The sequence below is a fragment of the Watersipora subatra genome, chromosome 1 (genome assembly GCF_963576615.1).
Source record: "Watersipora subatra chromosome 1, tzWatSuba1.1, whole genome shotgun sequence".
Lineage (NCBI taxonomy): Eukaryota > Metazoa > Bryozoa > Gymnolaemata > Cheilostomatida > Watersiporidae > Watersipora > Watersipora subatra.
The window spans coordinates 36080002-36106980 of NC_088708.1; the positions used below are offsets into that span (position 1 = coordinate 36080002).

At 32.3% G+C, this 26979-nt stretch overlaps 1 protein-coding gene across 1 annotated transcript in view; it reads left to right on the forward strand.

Moving 5' to 3' along the window:
- Nucleotides 1–26979, forward strand: part of LOC137387077 (leucine-rich repeat-containing protein 45-like) — a 70247-nt gene that overhangs the window by 31150 nt on the left and 12118 nt on the right. Inside the window, exons 7-13 of the mRNA XM_068073372.1 lie at nucleotides 1360–1488; nucleotides 2608–2720; nucleotides 5243–5301; nucleotides 7773–7850; nucleotides 10461–10596; nucleotides 25318–25395; nucleotides 25575–25686. Of these exons, the coding sequence (XP_067929473.1) occupies nucleotides 1360–1488; nucleotides 2608–2720; nucleotides 5243–5301; nucleotides 7773–7850; nucleotides 10461–10596; nucleotides 25318–25395; nucleotides 25575–25686 (705 nt within the window). The remainder of the gene's footprint in view (nucleotides 1–1359; nucleotides 1489–2607; nucleotides 2721–5242; nucleotides 5302–7772; nucleotides 7851–10460; nucleotides 10597–25317; nucleotides 25396–25574; nucleotides 25687–26979) is intronic.

Sequence of the window (26979 nt, forward strand, 5' to 3'; positions counted from 1 at the left end):
AGTCCTATGAGTGTATCTCATCCTAACATGTAGTCCTATGAGTGTATCTCATCCTAACATGAAGTCCTATGACTGTATCTCACCCTAACATGTAGTCCTATGAGTGTATCTCACCCTAACATGTGTTCCTATGACTGTATCTCACCCTAACATGTAGCCCTATGAGTGTATCTCACCCTAACATGAAGTCCTATGAGTGTGTCTCACCCTAACATGTAGTCCTATGAGTGTATCTCACCCAAACATGTAGTCCTATGAGTGTATCTCACCCTAACATGTGTTCCTATGACTGTATCTCACCCTAACATGTAGCCCTATGAGTGTATCTCACCCTAACATGAAGTCCTATGAGTGTGTCTCACCCTAACATGTAGTCCTATGAGTGTATCTCACCCAAACATGTAGTCCTATGAGTGTATCTCACCCTAACATGTAGTCCTATGACTGTATCTCACCCTAACATGTAGTCCTATAACTGTATCTCACCCTAACATGAAGCCCTATGACTGTATCTCACGCTAACATGTAGTCCTATGAGTGTATCTCACCCTAACATGTAGTCCTATGAGTGTATCTTACCCAAACATGTAGTCTTATGAGTCTATCCTACCCTAAAATGTAGTCCTATGACTGTATCTCACCCTAACATGTAGTCCTATGAGTGTATCTCACCCTAACATGTAGTCCTATGACTGTATCTCACCCTAACATGTAGTCCTATGCGTGTATCTCACCCTAACATGTAGTCCTATGAGTGTATCTCACCCTAACATGTGTTCCTATGACTGTATCTCACCCTAACATGTAGCCCTATGAGTGTATCTCACCCTAACATGAAGTCCTATGACTGTATCTCACCCTAACATGTAGTCCTATGAGTGTATCTCACCCTAACATGTAGTCCTATGACTGTATCTCACCCTAACATGTAGCCCTATGAGTGTATCTCACCCTAACATGTAGTCCTATGACTGTATCCCACTCAAACATGTAGTCTTATGAGTCTATCTTACCCTAACATGTAGTCCTATGACTGTATCTCACCCTAACATGTAGTCCTATGACTGTATCTCACCCTAACATGTAGTCCTATGCGTGTATCTCACCCTAACATGTAGTCCTATGACTGTATCTCACCCTAACATGTAGTCCTATGACTGTATCTCATCCTAACATGTAGTCCTATGACTGTATCTCACCCTAACATGTAGTCCTATGACTGTATCTCATCCTAACAAGTAGTCATATGACTGTATCTCACCCTAACATGTAGAAGATAACATTCTTGTTCATGTTAAAGGCTTTAGGTTCTCTATTCTGAACAAATCAACGCCTAACTAGTTTCCGTTACCTCTGTAGATTTGCGATGGAACAATGTTGGGCTCATTGGTGGCAGGAAGTTGTTGGAGGCATTCAAGTTTAACAAGACACTTGATCAAATAGATTTGAACGGAAATGACGTTCCAGGAGAACTCAAGAAAGCTATTGGTAATAGGCTCTTCTAGCTGTACATCATCTGCGTCTAGCTGCTTGTCTCAATGATAATCACAGTGCACATACATTTAAGTACATGCCTATAGTACATGCCTATAGTACATGCCTATAGTACATGCCTATAGTACATGCCTATAGTACATGCCTATAGTACATGCCTATAGTACATGCCTATAGTACATGCTTATAGTACATGCCTATAGTACATGCCTATAGTACATGCCTATAGTACATGCCTATAGTACATGCCTATAGTACATGCCTATAGTACATGCCTATAGTACATGCCTATAGTACATGCCTATAGTACATGCCTATAGTACATGCCTATAGTACATGCCTATAGTACATGCCTATAGTACATGCCTATAGTACATGCCTATAGTACATGCCTATAGTACATGCCTATAGTACATGCCTATAGTACATGTTTATTCTAAATGCAAGTTTTGGCCATATTAAAATTGAATAAGTTGAAATGAGTCTTTTAGTTGCAAAGCTTTGATTTCTATCTTTGTTCAGCTGAGAAACAGTCAATGTTGACCGGTCGTACAGTAAGAATATGACTACAGTACTTTTCGGACTATAAACCGCATCCCTATATAAGCCGCATCTGCTTTATTTTCCAAAAAACGATAATAAAACAATACATAGGCCGCACCTTTGTATAGGCCGCAGAACTCAGGACGGTGCTTTATAACACAGCAGCAACTTTGTTGTTTAAAACAAAACAGGGCTTAACAGCACTGTTTCGTGTTAACCGACGATTTATAACCTAGTGCCTAGCAGAACAGTACCGTTAGGCGTTGTTTCATTTTTTTTCACCGTTAGAGGCGAGCTAACCGGAGATTCTGGTTAATGCGCCCTAGCGGTGAAAGAAAAAGCCACAGAATAGCCTCACCCTCATATAAGCCGCATGGCTCAAATCACCAGAAAAAGGTAGCGGCTAATAGTCCGCAAAGTACGGTAACAACGCCGATGATCACCTATTCTGTGGTGACTGTTCATACGGTAAGGATATGACTAACAACACCGGTGTTCACCTAGTCTGTTGACCGGTCCTACAGTAAGGATATTACTAACAACACTGGTGTGCTGTGATTGCTGTTACAGAGAATGCTGCCAGGGGTAATATGGAGATTCATAAGCTTTCAGATGAGTTCCAAAGACGAACTCAAACGCTTGCTGGAGAGTTGGCCAAGACCCAGCAAGACCACGTCAGACATGTATGTACACATTATTTTTAGAAACTAGGAAGGTGTACAAATATCATACATGATTTTTAAAATTTCTACTGCTTGGATATGCCGCTGGCTGAGGTAGTTGTTCACATCGAATGATGTAGCCCTGCAGCTATGAATCTATTCCTATTCTAAATTTGAGTCTAATGTTTTCAAAGTTACCATAATTTAAGAATAATAGCATTATTTTTATAGAAGTCAGCCAGGGCATAATATATTGTCTCAATGGTTTTGATAAAAGGATAATGGAATCTTTGCTAATATTTATAGCGGACTAGCTGAATGCCCAGCATTGCCCGAGTAATAAAAAAGTTTTTGCACAGAAAATTGATTTTTATTTAACATATACAAACTTTAGCATCATAACTTGAAAACTTCATATCATGGGTAAATTGTCTTTTGCAGTTAAAATAAATTAGGACAAAAACTAGAACTGTAAAGGTGTTTAAATGTGAAATAACTAGTAAGTAATGGCTAGATAAGGTATGATTGGTTACAATGAAAAGTGAATTGATACTGATAGAATTAAAACAAACTGAAAAAAGCAAAATAAAAATCATGAATATGTTGTATTGATAATAACAAAGAGTACGTAAAAGTGTGTTTATGTAAAACATTACAGCTGCTGCAGATGCTATCCATCAAAATATTGAATACTACTACCTGCCTATTTAATATGAATACTGGTACCTCTCAATAGTTGATACTGGCACAAATGTAAAAATGAGATATCGATATTAAATACATCAGGGAAAATCATCATTGTTTGATCGAACCGACAGAGAATGTGGAGGCAACTCCTACTCGAGATTGTCCATGTGAATATTTTGTAGTTTTACAATTTTTTGTGATTGCCCTTTGCAATACCCGGAAATGAAGATCGAAACTGAGTCATTACAGTTGCGCTGTAATGGGACATTTGAAATTGAAATGGGACAATTGAAAATTACAAATAAAGAAAAACCGATAATGGATTTTAAAATGGCTTTTTAAAAAAATTTCAAAAGAAGAACAAACGCAAAAAGTAATATTAATTTATAATAAATTGTACATATTTAGCTTTAATCGCGATAAGAATGCTGTAGCTAAGCTAAATAACATAAAACAGCTTAGCCCTTGTGGTTAGGTGTGCTCGTTTACATACTTGATATTACAATCATATTACAATCATGTATGATAGGAATATTCATTGCTCTATTTTAATCGTTATCGCTGGACAGGAAAGCAAAGACCCACAGAAGACAAACATTGAGATTTATATCCATAGATGAAAGCGACTCGAGTTATAAAAAGCCATTTTGCAAACATATACGTACATTAAACGCTCGTATAACGTAAATCTCCTTTATGTAAAGTCCATGTAACATACTTTAATGAAAGCCTCATATGCCAAAAGATATCATGGTGAAAAGCCAGCATGTCAGCTCAAAGGCATGCTCATATAATAGCGCTAGAGAATGATAGGAAACAACAGACTAGTGTAACCAGATGGCAGCATATCACTATCTTATCATTGTCCATTCAATGGCGTGTTTTCAGAATGGTAAGATAGCGCTAAAAGGTCATGTAGAACTACTAGAGAGTTGGTAAAAAGTAGTAATTGTGAATAGTAGTTGGTGGGGTCTACCAAGCAGGCGGCTCCAGCAATTGTTCAGGTAACAACAAAAAGCTAATTCAAATTTGTTATAAACAACATATTGTCTGTGGTAATGAGATGTTTGGATACAAACTATAATAATTTAAACTAATGCGTATAGAACAATAGCTGAGATACACATCTTTTATAAATCACCATCATTGTCAGTGTTATCAGTACGGCTTGATATTGCAGAAGGTAGATATTACGGAACGACGGTGGTCATATTTTTAGGTATCGCTCTCAAAGAGTCCAATCATTTTCTATTAGCTCACGGTATGATTAAGAGAGAGTTTTCCTCGTTGCATACCTCTCATGTTTCATATATTTATGAAAATAAGTCTAGGTTGAAATTACGTAAATACACTACAATGGACAAGCCTTGTGAATCAAACCTGATGAAGTCAACCTAAATGTCATAAAGATGAGACCCAACAAGGCATATATGAAATATTGCTAAACATGTAAACGGCAAACAAATTGATGAAATAGTATTAAATGCATATGAATGCTTTCACATTCAGCACATTCAGAGCCTGATCATATCTGATTGTATGCATTTACAAATCTATATTAGAATTTTGTTTACACGCTGATGTATATCATTATTTAATAGTGCGTATGTATTTGGCTAGGCATTTCTCTCTCATATCTATTGCTTGTGTAGCTTTCTTCTTATCTTTTTTCTATGAATGTTGCAACTGTCTAATGTGGTGATACCATACAGAGGCTACCAAGCATATATATGGGCTTATATGAGCAGCGGAAACAATTATAGAATTTACTTTGTTAGCAATCTCAAGCCGAGAAACTAGAAAGAGACATCTGTTTTCTATTGATGTATTGTCACAAATGTAGTTATTGCCTCTAGTGTGATCATCTCATGAACAGACTCGATGAAAAAGATGACAGATTGAGAAAAACAAACAGGTTGGTATCTGATTGATATAAAGCTGGTTTTGTAAGATTTGATGCTGCTATTGTAATAGTCAGCCATTGTCTTTTGCAATAGTCAGTCGTTGTCTATTGCAATATTCAGTTGTTGTCTATTGCAATACTCAGTCGTTGTCTATTGCAATATTCAGTTGTTGTCAATTGCAATAGTCAGTCGTCAATTGCAATAGTCAGTCGTTATCTATTGCAATAGTCAGTCGTTATCTATTGCAATACTCAGTCGTTGTCTATTGCAATACTCAGTCGTTGTCTATTGCAATATTCAGTCGTTATCTATTGCAATAGTCAGTCGTTATCTATTGCAATACTCAGTCGTTGTCTATTGCAATAGTCAGTCGTTATCTATTGCTATACTCAGTCGTTGTCTATTGCAATATTCAGTTGTTGTCAATTGCAATAGTCAGTCGTCTATTGCAATAGTCAATCGTTGTCTATTGCAATAGTCAGTCGTTATCTATTGCAATAGTCAGTCGTTATCTATTGCAATAATCGGTCGTTGTCTATTGCAATAATCAGTTGTTATCTATTGCAATAGTCAGTTGTTGTCTATTGCAATAGTCAGTCATTGTCTATTACAATAGTCAGTCGTTGTCTATTGCAGTAATCAGTTGTTATCTATTGCAATACTCAGTTGTTATCTATTGCAATAATCAGTTGTTATCTATTGCAATAGTCAGTCATTGTCTATTGCAATAGTCAGTCACTGTCTATTGCAATAGACAGTGTCAGTAGTCAGTCGTTATCTATTGTTGTCTGCTGCATTTAGTCAGTCAGTCGCAAAGTCATTTTATCTTTGAATAGCCATAAGTAGCCATAAATAGCCATAAATAGCCATAAGTAGTCATAAGTGGCCATAAGTAACCATAAGTAGCCATAAGTAGCCATTAATAGCCATAAGTAACAATAAATAGCCATAAGTAGCCATAAATAGCCATAAGTAGCCATAAGTAGCCATAAATAGCCATAAATAGCCATAAGTAGCCATAAGTAGCCATAAATAGCCATAAATAGCCTTAACCCTTTCGTGGGCGAATTTTCAAAACTAAATCAGACTCCCATGGGCGAATAAATTTTCCAAAAAATCAATTTTTTCCAAAAGGTTCATACACTTTTCTGTGTGTTATTATGTGCATATCTCTATGTTTAAAGATGCATATGTATACATGTATATGTCCATAGGCATATATATATATTATAAACAAATAAAAATGTATAACAAAAAATATATGCTTTTCATTATAATTGTCTATTTACGAATGATATTTTCGAAAGCATTCTCTTTTACAAAGGCCCACATCACAGTCTTTGCACCATGTACTTATTCGTGTAACAAAGAGCTCCCACAAAAATGTACTTCCTGGATTGACAGGCTCAAAAAACTTTTCAAAATACTCTACTGGTTGAGCATCTACTGGAGTAAATACTGAGCCTGTCACTGCTATAAACTGCTGAATTGTAGGAGATTTATCTCTGTTTATGTTGGTTATATTCTTCCAGGCACTGGCATCACTCCTACTCACATCCTCATCATTACTGCTACCAGCCTTTTCATCACTGTCACTTCTAGATGTAAAGCCATTACAATCACAATTCAAACCTGATTCACTGTCATCTCTTGCTACTAAATCTAAAAAGTCACTGTCATCTTTGAATCTCTTAGTAATTTCGGTACTAGTACTTGCTTTATGAGAATAATCTCGGGAGGTTCTTTTAGAAGTCGCCATGACGGTAAACTAAAGTCAAACTCTCAAAAAATTTGGTAAATAAAAGCTAAAACCGAAGCAAGAAAAATAAAAGTTGATAAAATATTTAGAACAATTTTCTAATTTTTTTCGAAAGTTTATTTATTAATCACTGCTAAAAACGATCGTTTTTTTCAACCTTGAAGTCAATTTTTGAGGCTAACTGAAACTACTATATCGTAGCTTGCTATTGGTAAAAAAGTAAACAAAAAACGGCATTTAGCTAACCAGAAACGGCAATAATAAAATACGTTACCGAAACGACAAAAACGTCGCACTGCCCATTAGCAGCCGTATCGCATAGCGACAAAAACGTCGCACTGCCCACGAAAGGGATAAGTAGCCATAAGTAGCCATGATGTCAGCTAAAGAGCACAAAAATTACTAAATAATTATTTATTGACTGATATTCAGTTTGCTTTGCTCTCATCTTATAAGACTGCTTGGTAGGATGAAAGACATACACAAAACATAGATATTTAAACTGTGCCTTTGATAATACATTTTTCAGTTCATAGCAATAGTTTTTACAATTTAATGATTGCTCATTTTCTCTCAATTCTATCAGCGAAAGGATGACCTTTATAAAATAACTGCGTAAAATTACCTAGACCCTCGCTACACTCACTAGAATTCTGTTCAAAAGTTACATGAAATTCAAACTGAGAAAAGTTGCCTATTCGAATGACGCTACTTGACTTACAGATATGCTACGCAGAAAGTAGAACACTTTCGTGAGCTTTTAGAGGAGAGGAAGTCAGCCTTCAACACTGTCACATCAAAGTAAGTCAGCCTTCAACACTGTCACATCAAAGTAAGTCAGCCTTCAACACTTTCACATCAAATTAAGTCAGCCTTCAACACTGTCACATCAAAGTAAGTCAGCCTTCAACACTGTCACATCAAATTAAGTCAGCCTTCAACACTGTCACATCAAAGTAAGTCAGTCTTCAACGCTGTCACATCAAAGTAAGTCAGCCTTCAACACTGTCACATCAAATTAAGTCAGCCTTCAACACTGTCACATCAAAGTAAGTCAGTCTTCAACGCTGTCACATCAAATTAAGTCAGCCTTCAACACTGTCACATCAAAGTAAGTCAGCCTTCAACACTGTCACATCAAATTAAGTCAGCCTTCAACACTGTCACATCAAAGTAAGTCAGTCTTCAACGCTGTCACATCAAATTAAGTCAGCCTTCAACACTGTCACATCAAAGTAAGTCAGTCTTCAACGCTGTCACATCAAAGTAAGTCAGCCTTCAACACTGTCACATCAAATTAAGTCAGCCTTCAACACTGTCACATCAAATTAAGTCAGCCTTCAACACTGTCACATCAAATTAAGTCAGTGCAAGTCTTGGTAGAGTTCAACCCATAAATGCAACAATGACTTGTAATATTTGTGCTCAAGAATATTCTATAATTTTTTTGATTAACATTTTCTTATTGTTTACCAGCATCTTTTCAAATCTCTCAACTCTGAACTATTATGGCCATTCATTTTTTATTAAATACACATAATGACTTGATGCAACATGAACTTTGTGCAAGTAGTACCATATTTTTATTGAGAGATTAGAAGTATTAATATGCTTAACTTGACTAATCCAGAGGAATAAGTTGTTAAACATCGATTTAGAGTTGTGTATCTCAACACCCTTGGGAATATTGCATTGGCGAGTTTCCTTGGATTGATGTGCATTAATTGAATTTTAGAAGTTAGGAAACATTGAGCTTATTTAATTTACAATGGCAGATATAGGATATTTGTTTATAAAAAAAAACATTTGAATTTCTTACGTGGGGTTTGGAGTGACAACTAAAAAGGGAAATTATTTGCTGGCATGCCTAACATATGGCTATGGATTGGTTTTTATTGAGTGTACAAATATGTAAAGGCTCATATAGATAAACACTAAAAGATATTTGAGTACCTTTCTCCTATAATTGTTGCAAAATAACTTGTTATGTAAGTATAGCGACTTTCAACTTGCTCTGTAATTCTTTATGAAAGAATACATAGAAGTCTTCAGATACTAGATTGTTAGGTAGTTGAATAGATAAACATTAGACATTTAATAGTCTGTCCAATCGACATGTCCATTGTGGTGACTCACATACGTAAAAATTAAAATTCCACTGATAATCTATATGTGGATATTTACTTTTGATTCAAACCACCTTGTAAACTCATGTAATGATTGATTCAAACCACCTTGTAAACTCATGTAATGATTGATTCAAACCACCTTGTAAACTCATGTAATGATTAATTCAAACCACCTTGTAAACTCATGTAATGATTGATTCAAACCACCTTGTAAACTCATGTAATGATTGATTCAAACCACCTTCTAAACTCATATAATGATTGATTCAAACCACCTTGTAAACTCATGTAATGATTAATTCAAACCACCTTGTAAACTCATGTAATGATTGATTCAAACCACCTTGTAAACTCATATAATGATTGATTCAAACCACCTTGTAAACTCATATAATGATTGATTCAAACCACCTTGTAAACTCATGTAATGATTGATTCAAACCACCTTGTAAACTCATGTAATGATTGATTCAAACCACCTTGTAAACTCATGTAATGATTGATTCAAACCACCTTGTAAACTCATATAATGATTGATTCAAACCACCTTGTAAACTCATATAATGATTGATTCAAACCACCTTGTAAACTCATGTAATGATTGATTCAAACCACCGTGTAAACTCATGTAATGATTAATTCAAACCACCTTGTAAACTCATGTAATGATTGATTCAAACCACCTTGTAAACTCATGTAATGATTGATTCAAACCACCTTGTAAACTCATATAATGATTGATTCAAACCACCTTGTAAACTCATGTAATGGTTGATTCAAACCACCTTGTAAACTCATGTAATGATTGATTCAAACCACCTTGTAAACTCATATAATGATTGATTCAAACCACCTTGTAAACTCATGTAATGATTGATTCAAACCACCTTGTAAACTCATGTAATGATTGATTCAAACCACCTTGTAAACTCATGTAATGATTGATTCAAACCACCTTGTAAACTCATATAATGATTGATTCAAACCACCTTGTAAACTCATTAAATGATTAATTCAAACCACCTTGTAAACTCATGTAATGATTAATTCAAACCACCTTGTAAACTCATGTAATGATTGATTGAAACCACCTTGTGAACTCATATAATGCTTGATTCAAACCACCTTGTAAACTCATACAATGATTGATTCAAACCACCTTGTAAACTCATGTAATGATTGATTCAAACCACCTTGTAAACTCATGTAATGATTGATTCAAACTAAAGAAGTATGTGTAATGAGAGAATCAAGCATCCAAGTCTAAAGTTTTTCGCTACAGGTTGGCACGGACAGAGTCTGAACTGCTTCTGGTAGAGCAAAAGGCAAAAGATTTTGAAATACTCTTAGAAAAGGAGCGACTGGACAAAGAGACTTTAGGCTCAAGCTACCGAGCAGAGCTTTCAAGTGCCCAACAGGTGCAGTTTCAGTAGAAAGATATTTGTTAGTCATCCCTGTATACATTTATATACTAACATCATCTTACAGTTCTATACTAACATCATCATACAGTTCTATACTAACATCTTCATACAGTTCTATACTAACATCATCATACAATTCTATACTAACATCATCATACAGTTCTATACTAACATCATCATACAGTTCAATACTAACATCATCATACATTTCTAGACTAACATCTTCATACAGTTCAATACTAACATCATCATACAGTTCTATACTAACATCATCATACAGTTCTATTCTAACATCATCATACAGTTCTATACTAACATCATCATACAGTTCTATACTAACATCATCATATAGTTCTATACTAACATCTTCATACAGTTCTATACTAACATCATCATACAGTTCTATACTAACATCATCATACAGTTCTATACTAACATCATCATACAGTTCTATACTAACATCATCATACAGTTCTATACTAACATCATCATACAGTTCTATACTAACATCTTCATACAGTTGTATACTAACATCATCATACAGTTCCATACTAACATCATCATACACTTCAATACTAACATCATCATACAGTTCTATACTAACATCATCATACAGTTCAATACTAACATCATCATACATTTCTAGACTAACATCTTCATACAGTTCAATACTAACATCATCATACAGTTCTATACTAACATCATCATACAGTTCTATACTAACATCATCATACAGTTCTATACTAACATCATCATACAGTTCTATACTAACATCATCATACATTTCTAGGCTAACATCTTCATACATTTCTAGACTGACATCTTCATACAGTTCAATACTAACATCATCATACAGTTCTATACTAACATCATCATACAGTTCCATACTAACATCATCATACACTTCAATACTAACATCATCATACAGTTCTAGACTAACATCTTCATACAGTTCTATACTAACATCATCATACAGTTCTATACTAACATCATCATACAGTTCTATACTAGCATCATCATACAGTTCTATACTAACATCATCATACAGTTCTATACTAACATCATCATACAGTTCTATACTAACATCATCATACATTTCTAGGCTAACATCTTCATATATTTCTAGACTGACATCATCATACAGTTCTATACTAGCATCATCATACAGTTCTATACTAACATCATCATACAGTTCTATACTAACATCATCATACAGTTCTATACTAACATCATCATACAGTTCTATACTAACATCATCATACAGTTCTATACTAACATCATCATACAGTTCTATACTAACATCATCATACAGTTCTATACTAACATCATCATACAGTTCTATACTAACATCTTCATACAGTTCAATACTAACATCATCATACAGTTCTATACTAACATCATCATACAGTTCTATACTAACATCATCATACAGTTCTATACTAACATCATCATACAGTTCTATACTAACATCATCATACAGTTCTATACTAACATCATCATACAGTTCTATACTAACATCATCATACAGTTCAATACTAACATCATCATACAGTTGTATACTAACATCATCATACAGTTCTATACTAACATCATCATACAGTTCAATACTAACATCATCATACAGTTCAATACTAACATCATCATACAGTTCTGTACTAACATCATCATACAGTTCTATACTAACATCATCATACAGTTGTATACTAACATCATCATACAGTTCTATACTAACATCATCATACAGTTCAATACTAACATCATCATACAGTTCTATACTAACATCATCATACAATTCTATACTAACATCTTCATACAGTTCTATACTAACATCATCATACAGTTCTATACTAACATCATCATACAGTTCTATACTAACATCATCATACAGTTCAATACTAACATCATCATACATTTCTAGACTAACATCTTCATACAGTTCAATACTAACATCATCATACAGTTCTATACTAACATCATCATACAGTTCTATACTAACATCATCATATAGTTCTATACTAACATCTTCATACAGTTCTATACTAACATCATCATATAGTTCTATACTAACATCATCATACAGTTCTATACTAACATCATCATACAGTTCTATACTAACATCATCATACAGTTCAATACTAACATCATCATACAGTTCAATACTAACATCATCATACATTTCTAGACTAACATCTTCATACAGTTCAATACTAACATCATCATACAGTTCTATACTAACATCATCATACAGTTCTATACTAACATCATCATACAGTTCTATACTAACATCATCATACAGTTGTATACTAACATCATCATACAGCTCTATACTAACATCATCATACAGTTCTATACTAACATCATCATACAGTTCTATGCTAACATCATCGTACAGTTCTATACTAACATCATCATACAGTTCTATACTAATATCATCATACATTTCTAGGCTAACATCTTCATACATTTCTAGACTGACATCTTCATACAGTTCAATACTAACATCATCATACAGTTCTATACTAACATCATCATACAGTTCTATACTAACAACATCATACATTTCTAGGCTAACATCTTCATACATTTCTAGACTGACATCTTCATACAGTTCAATACTAACATCATCATACAGTTCTATACTAACATCATCATACAGTTCCATACTAACATCATCATACAGTTCAATACTAACATCATCATACAGTTCTATACTAACATCTTCATACAGTTCTAGACTAACATCTTCATACAGTTCTATACTAACATCATCATACAGTTCTATACTAACATCATCATACAGTTCTATACTAACATCATCATACAGTTCTATACTAACATCATCATACAATTCTATACTAACATCATCATACAGTTGTATACTAACATCTTCATACAGTTCAATACTAACATCATCATACAGTTCTATACTAACATCATCATATAGTTCTATACTAACATCTTCATACAGTTCTATACTAACATCATCATACAGTTCTATACTAACATCATCATACAGTTCTAGACTAACATCTTCATACAGTTCTATACTAACATCATCATACAGTTCTATACTAACATCATCATACAGTTCTATACTAACATCATCATACATTTCTAGGCTAACATCTTCATACATTTCTAGACTGACATCATCATACAGTTCAATACTAACATCATCATACAGTTCTATACTAACATCATCATACAGTTCTATACTAACATCATCATACAGTTCAATACTAACATCATCATACAGTTGTATACTAACATCATCATACAGTTCTATACTAACATCATCATACAGTTGTATACTAACATCATCATACAGTTCTATACTAACATCATCATACAGTTCTATACTAACATCATCATACAGTTCTATACTAACATCATCATACAGTTGTATACTAACATCATCATACAGTTCTATACTAACATCATCATACAGTTTTATACTAACATCATCATACAGTTCTATACTAACATCATCATACAGTTCAATACTAACATCATCATACAGTTCTATACTAACATCATCATACAGTTCTACACTAACATCATCATACAGTTCTATACTAACATCATCATACAGTTCTATACTAACATCATCATACAGTTCAATACTAACATCATCATACAGTTCAATACTAACATCATCATACAGTTCTATACTAACATCATCATACAGTTCAATACTAACATCATCATACAGTTCTATACTAACATCATCATACAGTTCAATACTAACATCATCATACAGTTCTATTCTAACATCATCATACAGTTCAATACTAACATCATCATACAGTTCAATACTAACATCATCATACAGTTCTATACTAACATCATCATACAGTTCTATACTAACATCATCATACAGTTGTATACTAACATCATCATACAGTTCTATACTAACATCATCATACAGTTCAATACTAACATCATCATACAGTTCTATACTAACATCATCATACAATTCTATACTAACATCATCATACAGTTCTATACTAACATCATCATACAGTTCTATACTAACATCATCATACAGTTCTATACTAACATCATCATACAGTTCTATACTAACATCATCATACAGTTCTATACTAACATCATCATACAGTTCTATACTAACATCATCGTACAGTTCTATACTAACATCATCATACAGTTCTATACTAACATCATCATACAGTTCAATACTAACATCATCATGCAGTTCTGTGCTAACATCATCATACAGTTCTATACTAACATCATCATACAGTTCTATACTAACATCATCATACAGTTCTATTCTAACATCATCATACAGTTCTATACTAACATCATCATACAGTTCTTTACTAACATCATCATACAGTTCTATACTAACATCATCATACATTTCTAGACTAACATCTTCATACAGTTCAATACTAACATCATCATACAGTTCTATACTAACATCATCATACAGTTCAATACTAACATCATCATACAGTTCTATACTAACATCATCATACAGTTCAATACTAACATCATCATGCAGTTCTGTGCTAACATCATCATACAGTTCTATACTAACATCATCATACAGTTCTATACTAACATCATCATACAGTTCTATACTAACATCATCATACATTTCTAGACTAACATCTTCATACAGTTCAATACTAACATCATCATACAGTTCTATACTAACATCATCATACAGTTCTATACTAACATCATCATACAGTTCTGTGCTAACATCATCATACAGTTCTATACTAACATCATCATACAGTTCTGTGCTAACATCATCTTACAGTTCTATACTAACATCATCATACATTTCTAGACTAACATCATCATACAGTTGTATACTAACATCATCATACAGTTCTATACTAACATCATCATACAGTTCTATACTAACATCATCATACAGTTCTATACTAACATCATCATACAGTTCTAGACTAACATCATCATACAGTTCAATACTAACATCATCATACAGTTCTATACTAACATCATCATACAGTTCTATACTAACATCATCATACAGTTCTATACTAACATCATCATACAGTTCAATACTAACATCATCATACAGTTCAATACTAACATCATCATACAGTTCAATACTAACATCATCATACAGTTTTATACTAACATCATCATACAGTTCTGTGCTAACATCATCATACAGCTCTATACTAACATCTTCATACAGTTGTATACTAACATCATCATACAGTTCAATACTAACATCATCATACAGTTCAATACTAACATCATCATACAGTTCAATACTAACATCTTCATACAGTTCTATACTAACATCATCATACAGTTCAATACTAACATCATCATACAGTTCTGTGCTAACATCATCATACAATTCTATACTAACATCATCATACAGTTCTATACTAACATCATCATACAATTCTATACTAACATCATCATACAGTTCAATACTAACATCATCATACAGTTCTATACTAACATCATCATACAGTTCTATACTAACATCATCATACAGTTCAATACTAACATCATCATACAGTTCTATACTAACATCATCATACAGTTCTATACTAACATCATCATACAGTTCTATACTAACATCATCATACAGTTGTATACTAACATCATCATACAGTTCTATACTAACATCATCATACAGTTCTATACTAACATCATCATACAGTTCTATACTAACATCATCATACAGTTCTATACTAACATCATCATACAGTTCAATACTAACATCATCATACAGTTCTATACTAACATCATCATACAGTTCTATACTAACATCATCATACAGTTCAATACTAACATCATCATACAGTTCAATACTAACATCATCATACAGTTCTATACTAACATCATCATACAGTTCAATACTAACATCATCATACAGTTCTATACTAACATCATCATACAGTTCAATACTAACATCATCATACAGTTCTATTCTAACATCATCATACAGTTCAATACTAACATCATCATACAGTTCAATACTAACATCATCATACAGTTCTGTACTAACATCATCATACAGTTCTATACTAACATCATCATACAGTTGTATACTAACATCATCATACAGTTCTATACTAACATCATCATACAGTTCAATACTAACATCATCATACAGTTCTATACTAACATCATCATACAATTCTATACTAACATCATCATACAGTTCTATACTAACATCATCATACAGTTCTATACTAACATCATCATACAGTTCTATACTAACATCATCATACAGTTGTATACTAACATCATCATACAGTTCTATACTAACATCATCATACAGTTCTATACTAACATCATCATACAGTTCTATACTAACATCATCATACAGTTGTATACTAACATCATCATACAGTTCTATACTAACATCATCATACAATTCTATACTAACATCATCATACAGTTCTATACTAACATCATCATACAGTTCTATACTAACATCATCATACAGTTCAATACTAACATCATCATACAGTTCTATTCTAACATCATCATACAGTTCAATACTAACATCATCATACAGTTCAATACTAACATCATCATACAGTTCTATACTAACATCATCATACAGTTCTATACTAACATCATCATACAGTTGTATACTAACATCATCATACAGTTCTATACTAACATCATCATACAGTTGTATACTAACATCATCATACAGTTCAATACTAACATCATCATACAGTTCTATACTAACATCATCATACAGTTCTATACTAACATCATCATACAGTTGTATACTAACATCATCATACAGTTCTATACTAACATCATCATACAGTTCAATACTAACATCATCATGCAGTTCTATTCTAGCATCATCATACAGTTCTATACTAACATCATCATACAGTTCTGTAGTAACATCATCATACAGTTGTATACTAACATCATCATACAGTTCTCTACTAACATCATCATACAATTCTATACTAACATCATCATACAGTTCTATACTAACATCATCATACAGTTCTATACTAACATCATCATACAGTTCAATACTAACATCATCATACAGTTCTATACTAACATCATCATACAGTTCTATACTAACATCATCATACAGTTCAATACTAACATCATCATACAGTTCTATACTAACATCATCATACAATTCTATACTAACATCATCATACAGTTCTATACTAACATCATCATACAGTTCTATACTAACATCATCATACAGTTCTATACTAACATCATCATACAGTTCAATACTAACATCATCATACAGTTCTATTCTAACATCATCATACAGTTCAATACTAACATCATCATACAGTTCAATACTAACATCATCATACAGTTCTATACTAACATCATCATACAGTTCTATACTAACATCATCATACAGTTGTATACTAACATCATCATACAGTTCAATACTAACATCATCATACAGTTCTATACTAACATCATCATACAGTTCTATACTAACATCATCATACAGTTGTATACTAACATCATCATACAGTTTTATACTAACATCATCATACAGTTCAATACTAACATCATCATACAGTTCTATACTAACATCATCATACAGTTCAATACTAACATCATCATACAGTTCTATACTAACATCATCATACAGTTCAATACTAACATCATCATACAGTTCTATTCTAACATCATCATACAGTTCAATACTAACATCATCATACAGTTCAATACTAACATCATCATACAGTTCTATACTAACATCATCATACAGTTCTATACTAACATCATCATACAGTTGTATACTAACATCATCATACAGTTCTATACTAACATCATCATACAGTTCAATACTAACATCATCATACAGTTCTATACTAACATCATCATACAATTCTATACTAACATCATCATACAGTTCTATACTAACATCATCATACAGTTCTATACTAACATCATCATACAGTTCTATACTAACATCATCATACAGTTCTATACTAACATCATCATACAGTTCTATACTAACATCATCATACAGTTCTATACTAACATCATCGTACAGTTCTATACTAACATCATCATACAGTTCTATACTAACATCATCATACAGTTCAATACTAACATCATCATGCAGTTCTGTGCTAACATCATCATACAGTTCTATACTAACATCATCATACAGTTCTATACTAACATCATCATACAGTTCTATTCTAACATCATCATACAGTTCTATACTAACATCATCATACAGTTCTTTACTAACATCATCATACAGTTCTATACTAACATCATCATACATTTCTAGACTAACATCTTCATACAGTTCAATACTAACATCATCATACAGTTCTATACTAACATCATCATACAGTTCAATACTAACATCATCATACAGTTCTATACTAACATCATCATACAGTTCAATACTAACATCATCATGCAGTTCTGTGCTAACATCATCATACAGTTCTATACTAACATCATCATACAGTTCTATACTAACATCATCATACAGTTCTATACTAACATCATCATACATTTCTAGACTAACATCTTCATACAGTTCAATACTAACATCATCATACAGTTCTATACTAACATCATCATACAGTTCTATACTAACGTCATCATACAGTTCTGTGCTAACATCATCATACAGTTCTATACTAACATCATCATACAGTTCTGTGCTAACATCATCTTACAGTTCTATACTAACATCATCATACATTTCTAGACTAACATCATCATACAGTTGTATACTAACATCATCATACAGTTGTATACTAACATCATCATACAGTTCTATACTAACATCATCATACAGTTCTATACTAACATCATCATACAGTTCTAGACTAACATCTTCATACAGTTGTATACTAACATCATCATACAGTTCAATACTAACATCATCATACAGTTGTATACTAACATCATCATACAGTTCAATACTAACATCATCATACAGTTCTATACTAACATCATCATACAGTTCTATACTAACATCATCATACATTTCTAGACTAACATCTTCATACAGTTCAATACTAACATCATCATACAGTTGTATACTAACATCATCATACAGTTCTATACTAACATCATCATACAGTTCTATACTAACATCATCATACATTTCTAGACTAACATCTTCATACAGTTGTATACTAACATCATCATACAGTTCAATACTAACATCATCATACAGTTGTATACTAACATCATCATACAGTTCAATACTAACATCATCATACAGTTCTATACTAACATCATCATACAGTTCTATACTAACATCATCATACAGTTGTATACTAACATCATCATACAGTTCTATACTAACATCATCATACAGTTCAATACTAACATCATCATGCAGTTCTATTCTAGCATCATCATACAGTTCTATACTAACATCATCATACAGTTCTGTAGTAACATCATCATACAGTTGTATACTAACATCATCATACAGTTCTCTACTAACATCATCATACAATTCTATACTAACATCATCATACAGTTCTATACTAACATCATCATACAGTTCTATACTAACATCATCATACAGTTCAATACTAACATCATCATACAGTTCTATACTAACATCATCATACAGTTCAATACTAACATCATCATACAGTTCAATACTAACATCATCATACAGTTTTATACTAACATCATCATACAGTTCAATACTAACATCATCATACAGTTCTATTCTAACATCATCATACAGTTCAATACTAACATCATCATACAGTTCAATACTAACATCATCATACAGTTCTATACTAACATCATCATACAGTTCTATACTAACATCATCATACAGTTGTATACTAACATCATCATACAGTTCTATACTAACATCATCATACAGTTGTATACTAACATCATCATACAGTTCAATACTAACATCATCATACAGTTCTATACTAACATCATCATACAGTTCTATACTAACATCATCATACAGTTGTATACTAACATCATCATACAGTTCTATACTAACATCATCATACAGTTCAATACTAACATCATCATGCAGTTCTATTCTAGCATCATCATACAGTTCTATACTAACATCATCATACAGTTCTGTAGTAACATCATCATACAGTTGTATACTAACATCATCATACAGTTCTCTACTAACATCATCATACAATTCTATACTAACATCATCATACAGTTCTATACTAACATCATCATACAGTTCTATACTAACATCATCATACAGTTCAATACTAACATCATCATACAGTTCTATACTAACATCATCATACAGTTCAATACTAACATCATCATACAGTTCAATACTAACATCATCATACAGTTTTATACTAACATCATCATACAGTTCTATACTAACATCATCATACAGTTGTATACTAACATCATCATACAGTTCTATACTAACATCATCATACAGTTCTATACTAACATCATCATACAGTTCTATACTAACATCATCATACAGTTCAATACTAACATCATCATACAGTTCTATACTAACATCTTCATACAGTTCAATACTAACATCATCATACAGTTCTATACTAACATCATCATACAGTTCAATACTAACATCATCATACAGTTCTATACTAACATCTTCATACAGTTCAATACTAACATCATCATACAGTTCTATACTAACATCATCATACAGTTCTATACTAACATCATCATACAGTTCTATACTAACATCATCATACAGTTCTATACTAACATCATCATACAGTTCAATACTAACATCATCATACAGTTCTATACTAACATCTTCATACAGTTCAATACTAACATCATCATACAGTTCTATACTAACATCTTCATACAGTTCAATACTAACATCATCATACAGTTCTATACTAACATCATCATACAGTTCTATACTAACATCATCATACAGTTGTATACTAACATCATCATACAGTTCTATACTAACATCATCATACAGTTCTATACTAACATCATCATACAGTTCTATACTAACATCATCATACAGTTCAATACTAACATCATCATACAGTTCTATACTAACATCATCATACAGTTCAATACTAACATCATCATACCGTTCTAGACTAACATCTTCATACAGTTCAATACTAACATCATCATACATTTCCATACTAACATCTTCATACAGTTCAATACTAACATCATCATACATTTCTAGACTAACATCATCATACAGTTCAATACTAACATCATCATACAGTTCTATACTAACATCATCATACATTTCTAGACTAACATCTTCATACAGTTCTGTAGTAACATCATCATACAGTTGTATACTAACATCATCATACAGTTCTATACTAACATCATCATACAATTCTATACTAACATCATCATACAGTTCTATACTAACATCATCATACAGTTCTATACTAACATCATCATACAGTTCTATACTAACATCATCATACAGTTCTATACTAACATCATCATACAGTTCTATACTAACATCATCATACAGTTCAATACTAACATCATCATACAGTTCTATACTAACATCATCATACAGTTCTATACTAACATCATCATACAGTTCTGTGCTAACATCATCATACAGTTCTATACTAACATCATCATACAGTTCTGTGCTAACATCATCTTACAGTTCTATACTAACATCATCATACAGTTCTATACTAACATCATCATACAGTTCTATACTAACATCATCATACAGTTCTATACTAACATCATCATACAGTTCTATACTAACATCATCATACAGTTCTATACTAACATCATCATACAGTTGTATACTAACATCATCATACAGTTCTATACTAACATCATCATACAATTCTATACTAACATCATCATACAGTTCTATACTAACATCATCATACAATTCTATACTAACATCATCATACAGTTCAATACTAACATCATCATACAGTTCTATTCTAACATCATCATACAGTTCAATACTAACATCATCATACAGTTCAATACTAACATCATCATACAGTTCTATACTAACATCATCATACAGTTCTATACTAACATCATCATACAGTTGTATACTAACATCATCATACAGTTCTATACTAACATCATCATACAGTTGTATACTACCATCATCATACAGTTCAATACTAACATCATCATACAGTTCTATACTAACATCATCATACAGTTCTATACTAACATCATCATACAATTTTATACTAACATCATCATACAGTTCTATACTAACATCATCATACAGTTCAATACTAACATCATCATACAGTTCTATACTAACATCATCATACAGTTCTATACTAACATCATCATACAATTTTATACTAACATCATCATACAGTTGTATACTAACATCATCATACAGTTCTATACTAACATCATCATACAGTTCAATACTAACATCATCATGCAGTTCTATTCTAACATCATCATACAGTTCTATACTAACATCATCATACAGTTCTATACTAACATCATCATACAGTTCAATACTAACATCATCATACAGTTCAATACTAACATCATCATACAATTTTATACTAACATCATCATACAGTTCTATACTAACATCATCATACAGTTCAATACTAACATCATCATACAGTTCTATACTAACATCATCATACAGTTCTATACTAACATCATCATACAGTTGTATACTAACATCATCATACAGTTCAATACTAACATCATCATACAGTTCAATACTACCATCATCATACAGTTGTATACTAACATCATCATACAGTTGTATACTAACATCATCATACAGTTCTATACTAACATCATCATACAGTTCAATACTAACATCATCATGCAGTTCTATTCTAACATCATCATACAGTTCTATACTAACATCATCATACAGTTCTATACTAACATCATCATACAGTTCTATACTAACATCATCATACAGTTCTATACTAACATCATCATACAGTTCTATACTAACATCATCATACAGTTCAATACTAACATCATCATACAATTCTATACTAACATCATCATACAGTTCAATACTAACATCATCATACAGTTCAATACTAACATCATCATACAGTTCTATACTAACATCATCATACAGTTCTATACTAACATCATCATACAGTTTTATACTAACATCATCATACAGTTGTATACTAACATCATCATACAATTCTATACTAACATCATCATACAGTTCTATACTAACATCATCATACAGTTCTATACTAACATCATCATACAGTTTTATACTAACATCATCATACAGTTGTATACTAACATCATCATACAGTTCTATACTAACATCATCATACAATTCTATACTAACATCATCATACAGTTCTATACTAACATCATCATACAGTTCAATACTAACATCATCATACAATTCTATACTAACATCATCATACAGTTCTATACTAACATCATCATACAGTTCTATACTAACATCATCATACAGTTTTATACTAACATCATCATACAGTTCTATACTAACATCATCATACAGTTCTATACTAACATCATCATACAATTCTATACTAACATCATCATACAGTTCAATACTAACATCATCATACAGTTCTATACTAACATCATCATACAGTTCTATACTAACATCATCATACAGTTGTATACTAACATCATCATACAGTTCTATACTAACATCATCATACAGTTCTATACTAACATCATCATACAGTTCTATACTAACATCATCATACAGTTGTATACTAACATCATCATACAGTTCAATACTAACATCATCATGCAGTTCTATTCTAACATCATCATACAGTTCTATACTAACATCATCATACAGTTCTATACTAACATCATCATACAATTCTATACTAACATCATCATACAGTTCAATACTAACATCATCATACAGTTCCATACTAACATCATCATACAGTTCAATACTAACATCATCATACAGTTGTATACTAACATCATCATACAGTTCTATACTAACATCATCATACAGTTGTATACTAACATCATCATACAGTTCAATACTAACATCATCATGCAGTTCTATTCTAACATCATCATACAGTTCTATACTAACATCATCATACAGTTCAATACTAACATCATCATACAGTTCTATACTAACATCATCATACATTTCTATACTAACATCATCATACAGTTCTATACTAACATCATCATACAGTTCTATACTAACATCATCATACAGTTCAATACTAACATCATCATACAGTTCTATACTAACATCATCATACAGTTCAATACTAACATCATCATACAGTTCAATACTAACATCATCATACAGTTCTATACTAACATCATCATACAGTTCTATACTAACATCATCATACAATTCTATACTAACATCATCATACAGTTCTATACTAACATCATCATACAGTTCTATACTAACATCATCATACAGTTCTATACTAACATCATCATACAGTTCAATACTAACATCATCATACAGTTCTATACTAACATCATCATACAGTTCAATACTAACATCATCATACAGTTCAATACTAACATCATCATACAGTTCTATACTAACATCATCATACAGTTCTATACTAACATCATCATACAATTCTATACTAACATCATCATACAGTTCTATACTAACATCATCATACAGTTTTATACTAACATCATCATACAGTTCTATACTAACATGATCATGCAGTTCCATACTAACCAAATATGGTTCCACAGTAGCGAACATGTCAACTGCCATGTTATTTTCATCGATGTTTTTCATGCATGCAGCAACACGGCATCCTCGAAATGAGATTGTCAGCGCAATTAGCCGATTTAACAGAGAAGCACAATGATGCAACTGTAGAGGTAAGCCACAGACCTACTTTGTTACCAACATCTGGTTGTTAGCTAACTTTTAGGGCTAGAGCGTACATGATAGTTTATGGTAATTTTACTAGTTTCCATTCATATCGCACGTTTGTTGTCACTGGTCTTTTCTGCGGAACCCCAGTCTATATTTTCCCATACCTTTTGCTACTTTCCAGGTGATAGAACTACGAAAAAAGGCTGAAACCCAGGCACGGGAGATACTAGACCTGAAGGAGCTGCTCGCTAACCGAGAGGCTGACTTTAAGTTGGCTGCTGCTAGTGGTCAAGGTAGCATGACTCTGGTTTTTGCATTGTTAAACTGTTAACTCTCTATTTATGCTATTTTAGTTCGGACGTAATTAGTTTTCTGGAACATTGCTATTTCGGACATGGGACGACATTTTTTACCATAGTTTGAAAAGTATTGATCCAATTGCCACGAATTATAAAAAGGTTGGTCAGTACATTCTTCCCTACAGGACTAGTTTTGACATGTGTAAATAGCTGTAATAATATTTTTTAATTAAAAAACAATTGAAATAAAAAATCAGAAGTTTGTCGTGAAACATTTCTCTCCACTCTGTTTTACTTAAAAACATTAGTTACAACAAAATCACAGTCACCATCTGAATCATCAGATTTGCTGATACTTTTACTAAAAATGAGGACTCCAGAGTCCCAATAAGATAAGATATTTGCAGCATCTTCTGCACAAAGTCGAGATAAACCTTTTTTGTTATCGGTACCCATCTTGTTTAAAAAATATGAATCATGGCATTTTATTTTTCATATTTCCAGTTTTGAAATGAGTATAATAGTTGGTCAGAGGAAATGTCATTTTCTTCATCTATATATTTAAATTTCAGTGTTTGTCTTTTCGTTAAATCCTGTGTCCAGTTACAGCAATTAAAATCTAGCAATGAAAATCCAAATGACACTGGACACTGGACACTGGACACTGGACACTGGACACTGGATTTTATCTCGGGACTTCCAGGTCTAGAGGCGGCAAACTTAACCATTCAGCCACACAAAATACTATGGAATTTATTGGGCAAATAGTCATTACATTGGTTAAAATACACACGCTTAATGCCCTTGCCAGGGGTTAATAACTAGCACTGCTGACTGTTACGCCTAACAATCGTTAAGCTGGCCCAAACGCAGGTATTGTTTTAGTAAAGATTTTAGTAAAGGTCTACCTTTCCAAGTAAGTTACTCAAATTCATTAGGTTAATGTTTTGATACTCGTGCAGCGTTGGGCATTTAGCTTTTTTATGAAGGGGGAAATTATTGGTATACTCTTAGTAAAATCAAAAATAACATATTTTGCTAATAACACATCGAGTGGTTAAAAAGTGCTGTCCCGTATGGAATGAACAATCCCGCATGTCACTAACATGGCTTGCTGTAGTAAAAGAGTTAATGGTGTTTCATTCAAGCACTTCTGCAATTGCAAAGTTGGCCAATGTCTGGGATTAAGACAAGACAACTTCCCTCACAGAATTAGGATTATCACTTTGTGGTTTAAAAGCATAGAATTTTGTTAGGTCACTTATTTTATACTCAAAACTTCATAAC